General features: G+C 35.6%; 1 protein-coding gene across 1 annotated transcript; it reads right to left on the bottom strand.

The window, feature by feature from the left end:
* Nucleotides 1-4,345: 4,345 nt before the first annotated feature.
* LOC131610557 (uncharacterized) lies at nt 4,346-6,140 on the bottom strand. Its single transcript, XM_058882527.1, has 3 exons — nt 5,566-6,140; nt 5,223-5,467; nt 4,346-4,855 (listed from the first exon to the last, which is right to left on the bottom strand). The coding sequence occupies exons 1-3, from the start codon at nt 6,031-6,033 to the stop codon at nt 4,609-4,611; spliced, it is 960 nt and encodes a 319-aa protein (XP_058738510.1). The 5' UTR covers nt 6,034-6,140; the 3' UTR covers nt 4,346-4,608.
* Between the last annotated feature and the right edge of the window lie 16,186 nt (nt 6,141-22,326).

The following is a 22,326-nucleotide window of genomic DNA, read 5'->3' as shown; positions in this document are numbered from 1 at the left end:
ACCCCAAGAGATTTTTGTGCAAACCAGTTCCAAGCTACCTCAAAGCCTCCATCTACTTGCTCTATTACATTCAAAAGTCCTCCAATCCATTCAATTGGTAAGCATTTTGATTTTTAGATCTATGATTAAAATGTATATTAGGGTGTTTACAAATAGCAAAAATTGTATTAGGTTAGGTTTATACTGATATTTAGGATGTTTAGAATGTGTAGAAATAAGTTTGATGTTTGGTTTAGGGGTCTGCCATTGGAGGCTGCAGAGAAGTTCTGCGAAGGGGTGTTTCGGAAGTTCATTTCCGAAAACACCTCCATCCCAGTTTTCGGAAATGAACTTCCGAAATGTATCAGAAGTTCAAATTTTTTTGTTTTTTATTTTGTCTCGCATATTAATCGATTTCAATTGTTTACAGGAACATGTCAGGCAACCAACCAGCACGAATCAGACAGGGAAATTCAAGTTTGTGCTAATCATATTCAGTTGCGAGTGGCTGATAAGGATCTACACCACTTTTATCTTCCCAATTGACCGTAACTGAAAATGATTAGCACGAACTTGAATTTTCCTTCCCAATTCGTAACTTCGGCAGTAAGGCTCTCGATGAAGATCAGAGCCGAACTCAAAGAGAACAGAAATAAAATGTGTGAGTATAGAAAAAGAGTAAAGATGGAGAATGATTCGGATGTGATTGAAAAAAAATGGCAACCAACCAGCACGAATCAGACAGGGAAATTCAAGTTTGTGCTAATCATATTCAGTTGCGAGTGGCTGATAAGGATCTACACCACTTTTATCTTCCCAATTGACCGTAACTGAAAATGATTAGCACGAACTTGAATTTTCCTTCCCAATTCGTAACTTCGGCAGTAAGGCTCTCGATGAAGATCAGGGCCGAACTCAAAGAGAACAGAAATAAAATGTGTGAGTATAGAAAAAGAGTAAAGATGGAAAATGATTCGGATGTGATTGAAAAAAAATGGCAACCAAATTATATGTCGCATATTTTATTTGGCGTTTGCGTTTAATTAAAATGCGAGACTGTTTAAGAAAAAACATAAAAAAAAAACACAGCATAATTCGGAAATGAGCTTCCGAATTCACCCCCATGAGGTGTTTTCGGATGTTCATCTCCGAACGCACCCCCCATGAGGTGTTTTCGGAGATGAACTTCCGAATAAAGGAAATTTTTTTTAAAATAAAAGCGCTTCGGAAGTTCATTTCCGAAGCAGGGGTAGTTTGAGTTTTTCGCTGGGGGTGACCCCCCATAGGGAGGTGGGTAAAGAAAAAATCAACTTTTAATCCTAAAAGGAACTTCCATCTTCCAAATCAACTCCAAAGCATCATCCCACCTATTGGAAGGCCCATAAGGAATGCGCGCTTGAACATAGCGGGAATAACACGAGGATACCGAAAATCCCCTCTCCACATCTAGAGACCACTCAACACAATCCTTCCCTTCTTGCAACCCACCAAAAGACTCCAAAAGGTCACGAAGCAACATGTACTCCGTGAGAATCCCCGTTTCAAGAACCGCCGTACCCGAGATACCTAAATCACCCCACTTCCATAATCCCTCACACCAACCACCCATAACCGCCACCGAAACTTTTTTCAAAGAAGACACGAAATAAAGATTCGGAAAACTCTCCATCAAAGCAAAATTATTCAACCAACGAACCTCCCAAAAAGGTGTGTTGAAACCATTTCCCACTTTGAAGCAACAATTTGAAATTAAAGGATCCAAGAGTGATGTAGATGAAGATGATAGAGAAATAAATGAAGGAGAAAAGGAACCGACCTTTAAAATATCACTCCACCAAAAGGAGGAAGAATTCCGAGCGTGAGATGCATCTCCACAAATAACCTTCATGGATAAATCACCATACCGGGCCTTCAAAATCTCATACCACAAAGAATTGGAACCATTAACGATCTTCCACCTCCATTTGTTTAGAAGCGCAAGATTAAATTCGACAATATTCTTAATGGCCAATCCCCCTTTCAAATAAGGTAAAGTCACTACTTTCCAACTAACCCAATGAATTTTCCTTTTATCCTCCACCCCTCCCCATAAAAAATTGCTTTGAATCTTAGAAAATTCCTTGACTACTTTACTCGGTATTTTGTAAAAAGACAAGGTGAATATGGAAAGAGAGCACAAAATTGACTTTATGAGAGTGATTCTACCTCCAAGATTGAGAAAACGATTCTTCCACCCCGTCAAGCGCTTCTTCATCTTCTCTAAAAGAGGAGTCCAACTAGCAACCTTCCTAGGATTTATCCCAATATGTATGCCGAGAAACAAAAAGTTACTTTCTTCAATTTTGCAAGAAAGATAGAAAGCGGCGGCTTCCAAAAAGTTACCCGACACATTTATTCCAATTAACTTGCTTTTATGGAAATTAATGTCGAGACCCGACACCATCTCGAAAGCTCTCAATACAATCTTAATTGCCTTGACATGCTTCCACGAACCCTCTCCGACCAACAAGGTGTCGTCCGCAAATTGAAGTATATCCACACTACAACTCCTCTTAATAACCAACTTCTCAAATTCACCAATTTCCACGGATTTACGAACCAACCTAGCAAGAGCTTCCGCTACCAAAACAAAAAGAAAAGGTGATAATGGGTCACCTTGTCTTAGCCCCCTCTTAACAATGAATTTCGTAATTGGACTACCATTGATCATCACCGACATATTACTTTTGAAAATTAATAATTCCATCCACCTCCGCCACTTAGCGCCAAAACCCATTTTAATCAACAAGTACCGAAGAAAATCCCAAGAGACTTTATCATATGCTTTCTCAAAATCTACTTTAAAGAGAAGACGAGACTTACCTTCCTTTCTTGCAAAATCTACCACTTCGTTAGCAACGAGAACCCCATCGAGTAATTGTCTTCCGGAATGAACGCACTTTGACAATGAGAAATAATTGAATTCAAGACATGTTTCAATCTTCCCGCTAAAATTTTGGCTACCACCTTGTACAAACATCCCACCAAACAAATGGGTCTATAGTCATCAAGACCTAAAGGATTGGGAGACTTCGGAATTAAAGCCAAAAACGATGATGCAATTGCCTTAGATAACTCGCCACCCGCAAAGAAGTATTCAATATACCTCATGAAGTCTCCTCTAAGGAAAAACCAACAAATCTTGATAAAATGAAAAGAGTAACCATCCGGACCCGGACTTTTAGTTCCCCACAACAAGCTATTACTTCCTTTACTTCTTCCTCTTGAAAAGGTCTTTCTAGCCAATAATAATAATAATAATAATTTATTAATATTATTATTATTATTATTACTATTATTATTAATAAATAATTATACCGACTACTTGAATATATCACACACGAAAATAGTAGAAAAATCATATCTCAATTAAAAACATTTTTTTTACACATTCCAAAATAGAGGGGTTTGTAATCCTAATCCACAATTAAGTTATGGCAAAATAATTATTTGATCAAATAATATTATATTGATAAAATGATGATCCTCTTCTAGATTATATCGTATAAAGTATAACAAAAAATACTAACTACTAAAATACAAAATAAATTATAATTTAAGTAATTATGTAAGTATAAACTATTATAATCAAATTGATTGATAAATAAATATATAGAATATAATTCTTTTTAAATCAGTTAAGAGCTAAGAAATTAAATCCCCTAAATAAATAAGGGTAATTATGTAAAAAAAAAGTATTAAAAATTGTGTTCATTAAAAGTTGATAATTGATTTGTTTATTACGTTTTCTAATACAAATTTTTTATATTTAAGTTTTTTAATATGTGTTCTTGAGCATATGTTACTTTTATCCTTAAAATAATTATACTTTCAACCAGGGTTGGTCTTGTGCATGTGCATGAAGTGCTACAACACAGGGCACCAAATTTTCGGAAGTCCAAAATTTTAAAATGTCTAATTTTTTTTCATAAATATTAATCTAAATAAATAAAATGTTATAATAAAAATCCAATAAAATCAAAAAATGCTGTAATAAAAATTTAATACATACAAAAATTAAGATAGATCGAAACTCAAAATAATTATAATTAAATATATTATTGATTAATTCATAAATATAATTTTTAAGTATTTTTTTAATTATTATAATTGTGTTAAATTTTGAATTTGAGCTTATTTTTAAAATTAGAACGGGCCTATGCGTTGTTTGATCCGGCCCTACTTTCAATTTATCATAAGTTAGAAATACTAAGGGTATTATAGTTTCGTTAAATATTTTTTATAATAATAATTCAACAAATAAATAATAAAAGTTATTAGAAAAGAAATTTATTATTTAACAAAAATATTGCACCACAACTGTGTTGTATATAAAGCAATTAAGCCATTAAATGAAAGCACATAATACCATTGTGTTCAACGAAGTAAATGGAGTACAAGTGAACCATTACTGCAAATACAAAACATGCAACTACTAAGAACATAACATTAATTCAATGAATCCAACTGTAACCATAGTTTTGTTTTGACAATAAAAAGATAACATTAATTCAATAAAATCAACTCATAATTCAACTAAACCATATAACACTTCATTCTGCCACGTGATTATTTTATTGGCAGTTCAGCTTAGAACTTCTTGATGAATTCGTAAATGTGATTGTTAATTTCCTCTGCTGCTTCTTGATTATTGAAGTGACCCACCCCTTTCTGCACAATCACTTCCTCCAAATTGGGTACATCTTCCTTAAAACCTCCACCATGTACATACTCCTTCAGGTTAAGAATGTTGTATGCCTGGCCTAATTCACCTGTAATGAACTTTACAGGCACCTTGATTTTCACTTCATTCCATGGTGCCATCAGCTCCCAATTTCTGCAATATAAGTAATAATTTGTCTCATTAACATTGTGATCATCACTACCTATGAACTATTAACCCAAACATCAAACACCAACAATGCACCGTTACATAAACATGGAGAATAGTTTAAAAATATAAGTGATTGAATGTAACATGTGTAACTGTTGAATATCATTTGTGTTCCACCTTCAATATAAAAAGTCAATGCTACATAGATCAAGTATTTTTCCAAACAGATATATATATATATATATATATATATATATATATATATATATATATATATATATATATATATATATATATATATATATATATATATATATATATATATATATATATATATATATATAATAGTGAAAAACAATCAAAACATTACTGGTTAAAGTTTCTATAATAGTTCAATCCTCCAGTAAAGCCAGTTTTCTCAAATTTGGAGACAAAGTAAGCAAGATCATCTTCTGTGAGCCAAGATGGCAAAGTATCAGGCGTATCCGGGTTGAATCCGGTTCCATATTCTCCCTTTGGAAATATCGGAGGACCAATTTTCCGAGTTGTGAGGAAATTTTTCAGAACATATTCAGTGCCAACCTCAGCCATCTCAGCTTCCATTTTACCTGGTTCCTGTGATACCGATAAAAATAATTAAGATATCATGTTACATGTATACTTAGAGAATGAATTTGACAAAATATTACGTATTGCAAAGAAACGGAAAGCACCTGAAATCTGCAGATATAAAAATCTTCACCGTAAAGAGCATGCATGCCATCAACGGTCCTGATTTTAGGGTTTCTACGTAAGAAGGGAACACCGAGACACACAAAGGCTTTGATTCTTTCAGGGCGAAACATGCATAGATACCAACCAATGAGAGCACCCCAATGATGACCAACGAGGAACACTTGTTCTACACCGAGTAAATCGATGAGAGCAACGATGTCACCTACTATATGAAAACCTGTGTAGCTGTTTACTGAAGACGGAGCATCCGTGTCGCCGTAGCCACGTAGATCTGGAGCAACAGCACGGTATCCGAGGGAGCCGAGAGTCGCAATCTGGTGGCGCCATGTGTACCAGAGTTCAGGGAAGCCGTGAAGGAATAACACAACCGGTCCTTGTTTGCCTTTCTCAGCGATATGCATTTTGATGCCATTCACTTCCACTGTTCTGTGTTCTATTCCTTCCATCTTCTTATCTTTTCTATTCTGCGAGAAAATGTGAAGAAAGTTTGGAACTACGTTTTGAAGTTGGTGTCTCGATAATTTAAAGCAGGGTTGATATAATGTTACTAATAAAAGAAGTAATACGAAAAATAGTACTAGTAAATTAATGATCACTACCAATGCGGTATTACACTATAATAAAGCATTTATTCATTTTTGTCGGCACTTAATCATTTGTCAGTTTGGCCAGCTAACTTAATTTTTGTTTTTGTTAAACATAGTCGTTCTCTATTTTAATAATAAGTTTGTCGTTTACATCTTTAATTTGATTTTCAATTCAGGAAAATAGTAAAATTATAAACAACAACATGTTAGTTTTATTAAATTAATTTTATTCATTATTGATGTTTATTGAGAGTAGTGTAGATCTAAATATGATAATGAGTCATGTGACTTATCTATAATTATTGCATGAAGATGTATAGGTTATAAATATGGGACAACTTCTCTATAATTAATTTTAATGTATTTAATTGAGGGTCTTGTTAATCAGTATCCTAAGGGTAATGGTTAAGTATTTAAAAAAAGAAAATATTTTATAGAAAATTTAATATTTCAATTTTCAAGGCATTAAATACGCTGATTACCGAGATAAATTTACTATTTTAAAATCTTAACAATTGCCCTGAGGGCACTGATTAACATTTTTTTAATTAATGTTTCCAAGACGTTTTCTATTGAATGTAACTTTATTAATTTTTTAAGTTGAGTAGATAAGAAAAACTAATTAAAAAATTGTCAAAATTGTAATTGATAGTTTAGTTAATTTTTATTATTATCCGGTTTTTAAAAAATATTTATTTTTTTTATTATCTAATAATCGGTTTGCAACATTACTGTGAAAAGAATTTTTGCCAAATTTTATTTAGCAGTTTATTGTTATAATCTTATTATATTATTATTATTATACAATTAACATGATTTGTATATAATACACAGTAGTCGTATAAATGAAAAACAAGGATACATAACAGTGGTACAAGTGCAAAACGAGGGTATAAACGGAAAGATTGACAAATAGCATCCATCTGTTCCATTTCTCCTCTAAACAGAAGAGATTGCAAAAAGATGTGGGCCCCATATATTTTAAATCTCTCTCTTCTATTTCTTTGTTCACCAAGCAAGAGAAATATAGCATTTCTCTTCAACTTCTCTCTTTGCTAATTCTCTCTTTACAATTTCTCTCAAACCAAACATAGTGTAAAAGTGCAACGAAGAATTCTGGATGACAAGAGTATAAGAGAGCAACTATAAAAGACGTGATATTGGTCCAAAGTAAGATGGAGAATTATTTCACATATTCACCCTAATTTTGGCTTCACTTTTTGTGTCTCCATAAAACTAACACGACTCACACTAAAATTTTCCATAGAACCTTTATTTTCCTTAACCATAAATTCATGGGTGGGAACAAGACATACATATAGATGAAAACAAACAGAAGAAAAAGATTGAAATACCAGTGGTGGTAATGGTGGAATATCGACGTGTGGCGAAGCAGCATTGAGGTAAAGATGAGACAAATAGAAAAGATGAAAAAATAAAGAATACGAGTTGTTTTTATAGCGGGGAAATGGAATATGAAAGGTAAAAAACATTTTTATTTTTTAAAATTTTTAAAATTTGAGAGGTTGATGTGTCTGTTATTTGAAATAGTGTGTCGTATCTGTGACTGTTACATTTTAATTATTTTTTTGTTGGACACTTCTAAAAGAGTGTCTGATACGTGTCGTACGCGTGTCGTACGTGTGTCGGTGTCTGATACGTGTCCGGTGCAAGGACACGTGTAACATCCCAATTTTAGTAATTAATTATATATTTTATATTAATTAATTAAATATATTTTTTTTGAGTTTGATTTTATTTAAATTATTTTATAGGTGTGCTATGTGATGGATTAGTCGGGTTAAGTATGTCGAAATCATAGAATTATAATTAGTAATAATGTCGATTTATGATAGAATTATTTTATCAAGTGATGAGAATTTGGGCCTAATGATGAAATGTGAAGGGTAAATGTGGGGGTGTGTAAGTAAGCCCAATAGTAATTACTAGAGTTAGTTTATTATCAAGGGTTTAATAAAAAGAGGGAAAATTTAGTAAGAGGAGAGAAAAATGGTTACATAGAGAAAAAGAAAAGGGAGAAAGAGGAGAAGAAAATTTAAGGAAGGAACTCAAGAATTCATCAACAATCAAGGTAAGAATGAGTTTTTACATGATTATTGGGGTAGTATGATAATGTATGATGGTTAGAAACATGTTTAGGATGAAATTCATAAATTTTCATGGTTTTGTAATTGTTAGGTTTTGGTGATAATTCATGATATGTGATGATTAATTGTGTTTGGATTGACGAAATTGGTGAAAATCATATATTGAATAAATAAATAGATGATTTCATGATGTAGGTATAATGTTTAAAGCAGGGTTGAATTCTAAGACCAGGAACTTTTACAAAATCGAAATCGGAGGTCTGGAAGACCTCCAACGATGAAAAACACAAAATTCTTTGTTTAGGCCGTCGCGTCCGCGGTGACTGCTAATTGCGTTTTTCGACCGAAACTATTTTGGACATAACTTTTGAACCGTAAGTCCAATTTTAACGTCGTTCGAAGCGTTAGAAAGCTAGCGCGATAATCTTTTTAATAAAAATAGTTTGGTTGGTATAAGTGATTTAATTACTGTGTGGTTGTGTAAAATGTCATGTATGTTTATGGAAGTACAATGCTTGTGATGTGATAATGTGATGTTTTGACGCGGTTGCACTATGAAAGTGAATTGTATGTGGATAATTCATGAATATATGTATGTGTGTGCAGTTTTATGGTAATTCAAGTGTGATGAATTATTTTAGATATGCATGAATATTAAAATTAGGGAATAGTCTTAATTGCATATGGTTGTTGTAATTGCACATGCATCATTTAGTCAAGAGGCGATGTTCGTTAGTTCCGTGGGAGCTAGTGACTTGTCTCAAACCTAGAAGGGAGTTTGAAAGCTTAGGGAATGGGTTTTTTGTTGTGTTATTGATTCAGTTTAAATGTAAAAACCGAATAAAGTAACAGGTGATTGGTACCACATGCATAAGTATTGCATTGTCTTGCATTGAGTCACATTGTGTTTATGGGAAATTGAAGAGTTGTGTGAATTATGTGGAAATGATGCATTTTGTGAAAATGTGAATTATGAGTGTATTCTTGAAAATCGTATTATGATTGAGTGATGCTATGTATGTGAATTATATGAAGTGTGGTGAATTCATATTGTGTATGTATGTTATTCGTTATATGTTATTATATGATTTCGATAATTATGTGAATTTTCACCCTTCTGTTGAAATGATATTTTATAACGACATCGCTCAGGTACCGAAGATTAGAGTTGGTACTAGTGTGTTTGGAGCTGGAGAAGCTACATTCTTTATTTTTCACATTTTGGGTTTTGAGTCGTGCTCTAGTCATGTAACACTGGGGAACATTTTGATTTATGTTTTCAGAGATACTTTATATTTTCTTTTATTTTTGTTATTTTAATGAGATTATGTGGTGATGGACTTTTAGGCCTAAGTTAGTGTTTTGTCCGAATGAGTGTAATTCCGATGCGAAAGTGCATATGTTGAAGTTTTATGGAAAAAATGAATTTTATTCTAAGTGTTATTGAGCATGACATGTGTTTGTGGTTTTGAATTATGTGTGACACCCTTGAATTGATATGCATGATATATTACTCTGATGTATGCTATATTTTTCGCAGAATTTAGAAGGGTGTTACAATGCGCCTTCTGATTGGCGTGTCGGCGCTTCATAGATTTTAACACATTTTGGTGTGGTCGTCAAAGTTATCTTTGTTCATAATAAAATTCAAATATTTTCTCTTTTGGTGGATTTCAAAATTTTATCTGATAGATTTGTCGTTTACCATCTTGTGTTTTCGTTCTAGGCTTAGTGCTTGATAATCCTTCTCATGCTTACTATAAATCTCTTGAATATAAATCTAAATCTAGTAACTTCATTTTATTCAAACTCTTAAAATAAAACAAAAACAACTTAACGAAAGTAAAACGATAATAAAACTAAGTAAAATTAGTAAATTCAATGACACAATTAAACGGTTAAAACAATAAAAACAAGAATTTTAAAATATAAGACATAGTATGTAGTGAAGTGTGAAAATTCAATGTGTGATTTTTTAGAAAAAAACATGAATAATAATATATTTTTAGTCATGCGAATCAAGCGAGCTACCCGTGGCCCAGACGGGCTACCCTTAATGGTTAGTAGGCTTTATATGAATGGACTAATAAAGCCCTTACAAAATTCATGCTTTCACTTTAAGGCTCAAGTCCTATGTTTATCAGGCTTTTCGAGTCGGTTCATATGGACTGACCCATTTTGAGGGCTGTACTAAAACCTTTTAGGACTACCCAATTGATTATTGATTAATATATTTGTTGCTAACCTCTTTGAGCCATAACCTATTTTTGTTTAAAATCAAATAAAATATTATGAATTACAAATATTTCTTGTAATCATTGTATCTCCTTGAAGTTAAGTAGTTATGAGAAAGGGATACCAACACGGTCAACCAATAGTGATAAGGTAGGGTGTGGTTGTAAGTATGCTATTTTCTACCACGGACGTCTTACGGTAGTGATAAATCAGGTAGTGTGCTGCCTATCATAACGTTATATGAAAGTCCATTTTGACGTTAATCTTTGGATATCTTTATACACTACAAAAAAGATGCTTTGCAGTGACGTGGATAACACGTCGCAACAGGAAACATCACTTGGCAACAAAAAAGTAGCGACGTGGGCCAATACGTCGCAGGAGCACGAGTGACAACAATGTAGCGACGTGGAGACCACGTCAGAAAGTAGCGATGTGACTCCAACGTCGCAACAGGCTTACATTGGAAACAGCTACCTGCACACACAGCAGGTGTGGCAGGTGTGGAAAAGTGTGAAGTTGACCAATGTAGCGACGTGGTTTCCACTTTGCTACATTAAATGCTTTTTTTTTTAAAATTTAATCACGCTGGATGTGATTGGTTTTATTAGTTTTATATAATTAATTAATGTATAATAAAATATATATAATAAAATTTATATATAATAAAATTTATATAATAAAATCTATAAAATAAAATTTATATAATAAAATCTATAAAATATAATTTATATAATAAAATTTTATAAAATAAATTCATATAATAAACTTTATATAATAAATTCAATTAAATAAAACTAAAAATTTAAAATTAATATTTTAATGAATTAAAATGTAGAATAAATTTACATAAAAATAAATTAAAAACAAATAAAATACAAAATGTTTTTAAGAGGCATCATCCGGAAAATAATTATCCGGATTAAAATCATCAGCCACTCTGTCATCCTCCGGCTCTTGAGGAGGAGCATTACTGTAATTTCCACCTCCTTGCATAAACCGTCTCATCTGCTCCTCCATCTCAGCTTGCTTCTTCATAATGCCCTTTATCTGCCGCGTATGCTGCTCCTCCATATCAGACTGCTTCTTCCGCATCATCTCCATCTGGGCCTCATTTTCGCGTCTCGCCAATTGCCTTATTAATTCAGTTTGTTCCTGTGTCAGATTTGGTTGACTCGATCCACCCTCTCCATCCTGAACTCTTTGAAACAGATTGCGGTCACCACGTCTATAGCTGGCCGCCAAATTTCCAACACCAAAAAAGCAACCATTAGGTCCTTTTTCTTTAATAACCTCACACCAAATATAGTGATCAACATCCGCGTTAAGCGGCTCCCCCTCTGCTGGCATGAATTGAGGATTATTTTCCAGAAAAATGGCAAGCCGTCTATCATATTCTCCCTACACACATATTCAATAAAAAAAATTTAAGTTAAATATTTAAATGTATATTTAATTATACTAAATAAATATGTACATACTATAAATTAAAATATATTAAAAAGTTGCCACGTGATTTTCACGCCACAACTTATGATTTGCCACATGATTTTCACGTGGCAATTTATCAATTGCCACATGAAATTCACGTCACAAATTTTGTATTAATTTTAAAAAAATAACCAACGTAAATTTCACTTACAAGATACATCTTCGTGCGCTCGTCGACAAAACCTCCCGATCTCCTTGTCCGGGTCCTCGAAATCAGCTCAGGCATCAATGGTCTTCTCCCCAACTCCTTAGCCTAAATAATATAATTAAAAATAATTAGTAAAATATATTATGAATAAAGATGTAACTTAATAATTTAAAATTTTTTACCAATCACCGGGCATGCTCGGCGGTGCTAATACTTCCAACTGTGTTGACACAACCGCCCTTTTCAGATGCCCTCATCTTCTTAAAAGTTTCTGATTTAGCCCGGAATTCTGGAGTCCTCCAATATGTAACAAGCTCCTGAAAAACCTCCTCGCCTATCCAGTTAGGACGGATGCCATGAAGCTCATAATTCTCCCTTACTCGCCGCAGCATATCAGACATTCTTTTGGAGCATCTGGTATTGAAAACTTTCTGAACACCTTTTTCACTCAAAGGATCCCACACACATTTCTCCTGCAATAATGTTGTATGACATTAAAATAAAATGTTAAGTAATTATAATGAGTTTTATTTAAATAACCATAACTAAAAAAATAAATTAAATGCACAACCTATATAAATAACAATACCTTAAACATTCTGAACCATTCATCTTTATTTTTGACGTCCCCATAGCTCTTAAAAGCTGATTTATACATCTGCTGAATTATATAGTTAACAATCCTAGCAGCAGTCCGACTCGGCGTAAAACTGAAACAAAAAATGAAAATGTTAGATATAAATTTATATAAAAAATGAAAATGTATACATACTATAAAAGTTTTTAAATAGGAAACTTACTTGCTTCCTTCGGGCTGAATCTAAAATCTACCGTCAACGACATGAATCTCATCGGGATCATCCCTCCCACGAAGATCAGCTCCATCTATCTCATCAACTGCCTCATCAACCTCACATGCTGGTACATGTGTGGGATGTAGGGTGCGTGAGCCTCCAACCCGTGTGGGGCGTGGACTAGGAGATCCTCCAGCCTGTGTGGGACATGGACGGGGAGATTGTCTAGCCTGTGTGGGGCGTGGACTAGGAGATCGTCCAGCCTGTGTCGGACGTGTACTGCTGGATCCTCCCGTCTGCTGGAAGGATGAAGTCATCTGGATGGGATATGAAAAACCAGATCCTCCAGTTTGCTGGAAGGATGAAGGCATGCCAGTATGGGAGAATGGAAAGCTGGGTGGGGGCACACCAGTATGTGTGAATGGAAAGCTAGGTCCTCCTTCCTGCTGGAAGGACGAGGGCACACCAGGATGCTGGAAGGATGGCGGTACCGCTGAGTATTGGAAAGATACAGGTACCCCAGGCGGGAATGTGTGGGAGGAGAGTAATGGGGTAAAAGCCTGAGTACTGGCTAGAGACATAGGATCAACATGACTCTGAGGGCGGGGATACGCGGCTGTGTGAGGCGCGTCACATACTACTATCCTCGGACGTTGGGACTTCTTACCACTATCTTTACTCTTAGGTGGCATGTTACCTATTTTATTATTCACCAACAAAGATAATAAATTCATTAAGATCAATATATATTCATTAACAAATAAATAGATATTCATTAACACATAAATAGATATTTAATAGATATTCATTAACACATAAATAGATATTCATTAACACATAAATAGATATTTAATAGATATTACATTCAATGTTTAGTTATTCTTCATCTTCGCTATCCATATCATTCTCTTCATCATTCTCTTCGTCATTCTCTTCATTTTTGTCATCGGAAGCAATCTCTTCATCATTCTCTTCGTCATTCTCTTCATTATTGTCATCGGATTCAAACTCTTCATCATTCTCTTCATCCACATTATTTTCAACCAACAATATAGATGCATCAACTTGATGTCCCTCAACAGTTGTGTCAGACAAACTTGTAATGTCTTCAGCTGCAACCACTTCATTAATTTGATCAACATCATCAACTTGATATGCAACATCTTCTACTTGATCGCCATTTTCAATATGACCTTGCGGTTTTGTTTTTATTACAACACACCATCCTCTTTTACGTGTTACAAATGAAGGATAAGGTACATAATAAACTTGCCTAACAATATTTGACATTATGAAAGGGTCATACTCTTTGTATTTTCGGTTCATCTGAATCTCAACAGTACCGTATGACTTGTCTATTTTTGTGCCTCTACTTGGATCATACCATTCACAATAAAACAAGACAACTTTATTTTCTGAATCCAAGTAATGGTATACCAACTCGTAGATATGTTTAATAACTCCATAAAAGTCATCTTCACCACCATCTGTAACTCCTTTTACAAATACACCACTGTTTATGGTTTTTTTCCCTTCGGTCCATGCCTCAGTGTGAAACTTATATCCGTTCACGAAGTATGTGTGCCAATCTTTTGCGCTTTGGATAGGTCCTTCTGCCAAGTTTCTCAAATGGAGTATTTCTGGAGTTGGTGGAAACACGGTAGACAATCTTTGCTTGAACCATAAGGGAAATTGAGCATGAATGACGCCGGATGTTGACTGTACACCGGTACTATGAAAATAGGCATTGTTAAATTCCCTACAAAATATACACCATAAGTTAAATAAGTTTGGTATACAAACATTCTCAACAAAGGTAAAAAAAATTGGGTAAACTTACTCTAGGTATTGTTTAACTTCAACGCAGTTGATCAAGACATGGACATGTGCGGATTGCATTTCTTTCTGGGTCAACCAATGCACACTCTTCTTTCCAGAAGGTCGACCTGGAAGACCGAATACTGATAAGGTGAATTGACTCCTCTGGTTGACATTTACCGGATTCCGTATGGTTCTAGGAGTTAACATCAAGTGATTGAAATAATGACTGCAAAAATGTGATGTTTCTCGATGCAGGTAATGTGCACATATAGAACCTTCAACTCTTGCTTTATTCTTCACTGATCGCTTTGAATCACCCATGAACCTTTCAAGCGGATACACCCACCTATATTGAACTGGTCCACCAAGAAAAGCTTCATATGCAAGATGCACAGGTAAATGTTCCATGGAGTCAAAGAAACCAGGCGGAAATACTTGTTCCAACTTACAAAGAATGATTGCAATGTTTTGGTCCAACTTCATGATGTCTTCCACTTTTAAAGCTGACGCACAAATATCTCTAAAAAACTGACTAATTTCAGTTAGTGGATCAAGAACATGTTTGGGTAGCGAGCCAAATGCAATTGGTAACAATTGTTCCATAAAAATGGGACAATCGTGACTTTTCATTCCATGCAACTTCCCAGTGTTAGGGTCAGCACACCTTGATAAATTCGATGAATACCCATCGGGCATTCTCAAATCTTTTAGCCATCGACAAACAGCTTTAGCTTCTTGGGAAGTCAGAGTGAAACAAGCCTTGGGTTTTAATAACTTTCCATTCGGTAGAGGCTTCAACTCCAACTCTCTTCTGTTACACCATTTTTCCATGTCTTGTTTGGCCTTTTCATTATCTTTTGTTTTGCCTTTCACATCCATCACTATGTTAAATACATTATCAAAAAAATTCTTCTCAATATGCATAACATCTAGATTATGGCGCAACAAGTTATCTTTCCAATACGGGAGGTCCCAAAATATACTTCTTTTTGTCCAATTGTGCGTGACTCCGTATCCTTCAATTCGGCATTCTTTGCCAGTATCTGTAAATTTTGGTAGCTCACTAACTTGTTCCCATATAGCCCATGGTGACAATCATGGCGGAGGCAAATCTTTCACTCGTACATCTTTTTTAAAGTTTGTCTTGTTTCTTCTATAGGAGTGATTTCGTGGTAGGAATCTGCGGTGACAGTCAAACCATGAGTTTTTCCCACCTTTATCCAACGTGAACCCTTTGTTGTTTCCCATGCAATGCGGACAACCCATTTTGCCATGCGTACCCCAACCAGACAACATGCCATATGCTGGAAAGTCGTTGATGGTCCACATCAAGGAAGCTCGCATTGTAAAGTTTTCTTTACGTGATATATCATAAGTCCATTCTCCAATCCACAATCTCTTCAAATCATCAATTAAAGGTTGTAAATACACATCAATTCCTGCTTTTGGACTCGAAGGTCCTGGAATGACGCACGTCAAAGACATGTATGGTTTTGTCATGCACATCTCAGGAGGGAGGTTGTAAGGGGTTACAATAACTGGCCAACTGTTAGAATCCCATTTGTGCATAGTTTGTATATATGTTTTGTGGTATTTCTGAAACTCTTGTGCCAAATTTGATTACTTTTTGATATAATAGTATGTAAATAAATAAATTTATGTTTATTTTCTAAATTAAGTTAGTTTATTAACTCTTGTTATGTTTTCTTTAGGTTTTAACAACTTTTGGGCAAGATGGAATGAGAAGAATGATCAAAGCAAGCTTGCAATGAGGATGGAATGCAAAAAGAAGAATTTTTGTGCAAGGAGGTCCGCTCAGCGGAGTCCAAGCGGACCCAGGCAGGGATGCAGCAGTTTTTTTTCATCAGCAAGTCCGCTCAGCGGAGCTGAAGCGGACGTGGGCAGTGAAGAGCAGAAAATTTACCTCCGCTCAGCGGACCCTCTCCGCTCAGCGGACCTTGAAGACAAAACAGATATTTTTACTGTTCCGCTCAGCGGACCCCCTCCGCTCAGCGGACCTACTTTTTCAACTTTTGTTCTTAGCCACATAAAATTGATGATTAGGCATGGTTAGCTTGCTTATCATAACACACATTTGGAGAGAAAGTTAGGGCAAGAGAAGAAGAGAAAAACCATTTGTTCTTAAGAGAAAATCAAGATTTCCAAACATCTTTCTTTGATCTTCTTGAGTTTGATGTCACTAAATCTTGGTTTGTTGCTTGTTGTTGAAGCTTCCATGGATATGGAGGGCTAAGTTTCATCTTGTGTCAAGATTAGAGGTAGTTAGTTTGTAAATATGTACTTTCTTTGATCTATTATGTATGAACTTGGTTAATGATTAATACATGGTGAATATCTTGTTATTTATGTTTCATTTGTTGTTTTGGATCACTATTGAGAGATATGTTTCAAAGCTAGAACTAAAAGATATTCATCTATCAATAAACAAACTCTAGAGATAGATTTGTGAGTTGATATTCACAAGTATCAAGCTTTTAAGATTATCATGTTGATTGTCGGCATGAGAGATCATCTGACGGTGAATATGATAATAATCACGATATTGCTTTAGAGATAAACAGTATCGAGAGGATACGTGATTGTATTAATCATGAATAGGTTCATATATATAATCTTTAGAGTACATATGAAGCAAACTAATGAACACTAATCTTGACACAGTTTTACCAAATCGTTTTTAAACCCGAATTTATTGTCTTTAATTTCTTTTAATGCTATTTATCTTTCATGATACTAAACACATCCAGAGCCTTAACTCAAAATACACTAAGCTGTAGAACGGCGATAATATCGCATCAATCCCTGAGGAGACGATACTAAAAATACTTATCCTATACTTATCCTATACTTTGTAGGACCATTTCCTTCATCTTTTGGTTGTGAGTATATATTGGTTGCGGTTGATTATGTTTCAAAATGGGTGGAAGCGTTAGCGTGTCCAAAAGCGGATGGAAAGACCGTAATCAAATTCTTGAAGAAAAACATTTTTACAAGGTTTGGAACACCAAGGATTCTCATTAGTGATGGTGGCTCACATTTTTGCAACACACAGCTTGAAAAAGTCTTACAACAATATGGTGTGAAGCACAAAGTAACCACGGCCTATCATCCGCAAGCTAATGGTCAAGCCGAAGTTTCCAACCGAGAAATCAAAAGAATCTTGGAAAAAACAGTTTCGTCGTCAAGAAAGGATTGGTCACAGAAGTTGGATGATGCTTTATGGGCTTACCGTACGGCATACAAGGCACCGATTGGTTTCACTCCGTTTCAAATGGTTTACGGGAAAAGTTGTCATTTACCTGTGGAATTGGAGCATAAGGCATTTTGGGCCTTGAAGTTGCTTAACTTTGATCCGAAGGCAAGTGGTGAAATGAGAAGATTGCAATTGCTTGAGATGGAAGAATTGCGATTACAAGCCTATGAATCCAACAAAATCTACAAGGAGAAAGTGAAAGGATATCATGATAGAAAGATTGTGGAGAAGGATTTCAAAGAAGGCCAAATGGTTCTATTGTTCAATTCAAGGTTGAAGTTGTTTCCGGGCAAATTGAAATCCAAATGGTCGGGTCCGTTCCGAATCAAAGAAGTAAAAGACTATGGAGCGGTTGTGCTTGAAAATCCGACAACAAATGAAAGTTGGACCGTCAATGGTCAAAGACTCAAGCCGTATCTTGGTGGTGAAGTCGATCGAAATTCGGAATCTGTTCCGATTTTTGATCCGTAAAGCCGCCTCGGACCGTCGAGCTCACCGACGTTAAACAAAGCGCTAGTTGGGAGGCACCCCAACATTGTAAGTATTCTCTGTTTTATGTGCTTTGGGATGTTTGAAAAATAGGTGGAGAAAAAATCGGGTGGAGCAGACTGCTGAAAAACCAGAAAAACCAGAATTTTACTGCTCCGCTGAGCGGACCCCCCTCCGCTGAGCGGACCTGCTAAAAACCAGAAAAAAAAGAGGCCCAATGGACCAAACCGGTCCAAAGGCCCAATTAAGAAAGGAATCTGTGGCTGAGCGGGTTCAGAACCCTAACTCACCACACTTTTGAAACATCTCCATCTCCATCTTGATTCCACTTGCTCTCTTCTCTATCTCCACCATTTTCAAACCTTCAAGTCTCAATTTCTTTTCTATCAACTGCTGTATCTTGTTCTCTTCAGTTCCAGACAAGGTATGTGGTGTTTAATGTTGCAATTTTCTGTTTAAAGCATATTAGGGTTGCATAGATATGTTTCTTTTAGGAATCGGTGTGATTTAGTAGTAGAATTAAGAATAGATTGTGTATTAGGTTTGATTTTAGTAAGAAATTCTGTTTAGGTTTTAGATTTAGGTTAGATTAAATTGTAAATGTTAGGGTTCCTTGAATTGGATGTTAATATTCTTGTTTTCCATTGCTTATGTGCTTGCTTCCTTGTGCTTGAAAGGGGTTTGAAACCCCATGGTTGTTCCTGGCGCAGACCTCTGTTCTGCAGAATTTTTGATTTTCTGCGCAGGTCCGCTGAGCGGACCCCCTCCGCTGAGCGGACCCTGCTGAGTGCAGAATTTCAGTTCTGTTTTCTGAATGTTATGTAATGGTTTAGGGCCTGGTTTCACACTACTAATGGATATGTGAAATGCTATAAATGTTGCTTTTGACGATGTTTGTTCGATGTTGTGTTGTTTTTTTGTAGATGTCGTCAAGAAGTGATCGGGGAAAGCGAGCTAGGCAATTGGCAGGCTCGAGTTCAGGAGCTGCTCCGCCACCACCCTTTGATTCCCATAGGTTTCTAGGACCAGAGCAGCAGGAGAGGTTTGAGAAATTGGTTGGTCGGAAGATTTGGCCAGAAAAGGTGTTTGACCTCCCCCATAGAGACCTTGTGCGCGAGTTCTATGCAAATGCGATTCCGGTTGAGGGAAGGGTGTACACTTACACGTCCTATGTGAGAGGTAGGGGCATTTCTTTTTCAAGGGATGCAATTAACAATTTTTTGGGAAGACCGTCTCCTCGTGCTGCAGGTGAGAAGTGCGAGTATGCAAGAAAAAAGGCTGCAAAGACTTGGAATATGCAGGAGATTGCTGATCTGCTATCCTTTGAGAACCGAGGGTTCACTCTTAACCCTTCTGGTTATATTCAGAAGATGGACAGGAAGAACATGACTCAAATGGCACAGCTGTACACAGTGTTCCTCCTGAACAATGTCATGCCGAGAAGCCACACATCTGACCTAACCATTGACATGTCTTGTCTTTTGTTTTGGATTATGACAGGTGGAGAAGTGGATGTGGCTCAAATCATTTCTGAGGAGATTAGGATTGTGGCTTCAAGTGGAACCAAAAGAGGGACAAAGCCGTCTGCTCAGCTTGGTTTTCCAAGTTTGATTATGGGGCTGTGTAGGAATGCAGGTGTGGAGTTCCCTAATGTTGCAAGCATGAAGTCCACTAGTGTTGTGGACACAGGTTATGTGCATAGGCACTGCTCTCCCAAGCTAGGTGTCCAGCAGCATCCTCAGCCACAGAACATGGCTCCTCCTGCTGGTGGTAGGTATAATGAAGAATTAGCTTGCAGGTATAATTGGGCATATTTTGATGCCAACAGAAGATCGCAAGCAATGATTCATGATTCTCTGTGCAAGCTCTATCGCCACCAAGTCAACCCGGCGGATGTTCCCTCTTTTCCTACTAATGAGGATTATGAGGCTCATTGTGCATGGCCTGCGGAGAGGCCATTTTTCAGAGAGGGGGATGGTGAAGAGGAAGAAGAGGAAGGAGATGGCATGGAGCAGGATGATGAGGAGGATTGAGGATTTTCAGTGAATTTTTTTTATTATTGTTGTTTATGTAGTTTATATTTAGTTTTATAATACTCTGTTATTTACTTTTATGTTGTTGAACTAGTAGCATAATTTCTAGTACCTTTGTTAGTATTAGTAACTACTTTTGTGCCATCCATATGAGGATGAGGTTTGTTGTACTTTGGTGGCCGTGGGTGCCACCCGAACATATTTTGTAGGCAACTTATGCCTTTGTTGTTTAAGTATTTGGTTTAAGTAATGTGTGCTTGGGTGGGCAAGTTATGCCTTTGTTGTTATAATATTGTGTTTTCGTAGTAGAATAGTGTACATATATTATGTGTTAAGGTGTATATAATTTTTTGTGTTTGTCTTGGAATAGAAGTGATGCTCTAAAGAAGAAAAAGTGATAAGGTGTGTCAACATCAAAAATTTGGATGGTGATGATGATATTCTTGATGATGTTCATACCAAGGTAAGTATTTTGTTGCTTTGTAGATTATAAGGTGACTATGAATTAAGGACTTTACACAAAGTTTTGATCACATTGCATTTTAGAAATTTTGTTTGTGTTTGAATCAAAAATAGGACAAAACTAGATAAGTGAGTGGACTTCCATTGTGTACAAAAATAAGAGTGTTCTAGTGATTGATGTTAACTCAAATGATTCATGTTTAATCTTGCTTTGTATGAGACATTAGAGCTTAGAAGGGATCGAGGCAAATTTTTTTTGAGTAGTATGAGAAAAACCACCTTAAACAAGGCTACCCGTGAGTGTGTGATCTTTTGTAACCAATTTTGAGCCTAAAATTTTTGTTTTGTCAAGTGACTCAAAGAAAAACACAATGAATTTTGATAAAGAGAAGTGATTCACTTGACAATTTCTTTGGTAAACACTTAACCCAATAGTACTTGAACCTTAAATGGAAAGCATTGATGTCTTTATAGATAGAAATGTTTAAAGTTGGGGAGAGATGTTTCTTAAAGAAAAAGAAAAGAAAGAATATGGTGGTGCAATGCATTCTTTGAAAAAAAAAAAAGAGGAAAGACAATGATAAAAGAAAAAAAAAAAAAAAAAAAATTTGTGTTAATGGTCTAAAGAAAAGGAAAGGATGCATTGTATGGTGAAAAACAAAAGGGTAACATATTAGTAGTGTTGTACATAAATAATGCTTTCCATGATCATTCACCCTTTTTGTTTCAATGGCCGTGTACATATAATATCACTTGTTTGGAACCCAGGCCAAGTTACAACCAAATGAAGTCCTCAGTGATCTTTGTCTCTATTGTCTCGTGTGCATAGTATAGATGAATATATGAATTGTTTTGGATGTGCATCATTACTAGGGAGTGTGATTTGTCCTTTATGCTATCATGGCAATTGTCCTTCAATTATTTTTGTGAAGTGAAACATAGGTGATTCATTCATGAACATTATCTCTTTAATGCAATTGTGTTGAAAGTTTGTGTTCAGAAAGTGGTTCATAGTCATGTTAGAATCTTGTACAAGCAAGGAAGACTTATCTTGTAGGTATGTAACTCAAGTTTGAGCCATTCAATTGATGTTGCTAACCTCATGTGATTCGATGATGTATGTTTTTGAGCTAGCTTTGTTCGAGGACAAACAAAGATCACCAACAAGAATACATACTTCCCGACGCTTGAACATAAGGAGTAAAACCATCTGAGCATAATCCAAGCCTGACATTTCTAGATTCTGCGGCAAAATCAGGATGTATTCGATCAAAATGCTTCCATGCCTCGCCGTCAG

Source organism: Vicia villosa, linkage group LG6, assembly GCF_029867415.1.
Source record: "Vicia villosa cultivar HV-30 ecotype Madison, WI linkage group LG6, Vvil1.0, whole genome shotgun sequence".
Classification (NCBI taxonomy): domain Eukaryota; kingdom Viridiplantae; phylum Streptophyta; class Magnoliopsida; order Fabales; family Fabaceae; genus Vicia; species Vicia villosa.
The sequence above is the reverse complement of the archived record's forward strand: the minus strand, read 5'-3'. Positions and strand labels throughout refer to the sequence as shown.

Bases quoted from the DNA above. Each gene is read 5' to 3' on its own strand.
- LOC131610557 (XM_058882527.1), bottom strand. From the start codon at position 6,033: ATGGAAGGAATAGAACACAGAACAGTGGAAGTGAATGGCATCAAAATG. The intron at 5,468-5,565 runs GTGCTTTCCGTT...TCGGTATCACAG, and splicing joins TTTATATCTGCAGATTTCAG to GAACCAGGTAAAATGGAAGC. The intron at 4,856-5,222 runs GTAATGTTTTGA...CTTATATTGCAG, and splicing joins TATTATAGAAACTTTAACCA to AAATTGGGAGCTGATGGCAC.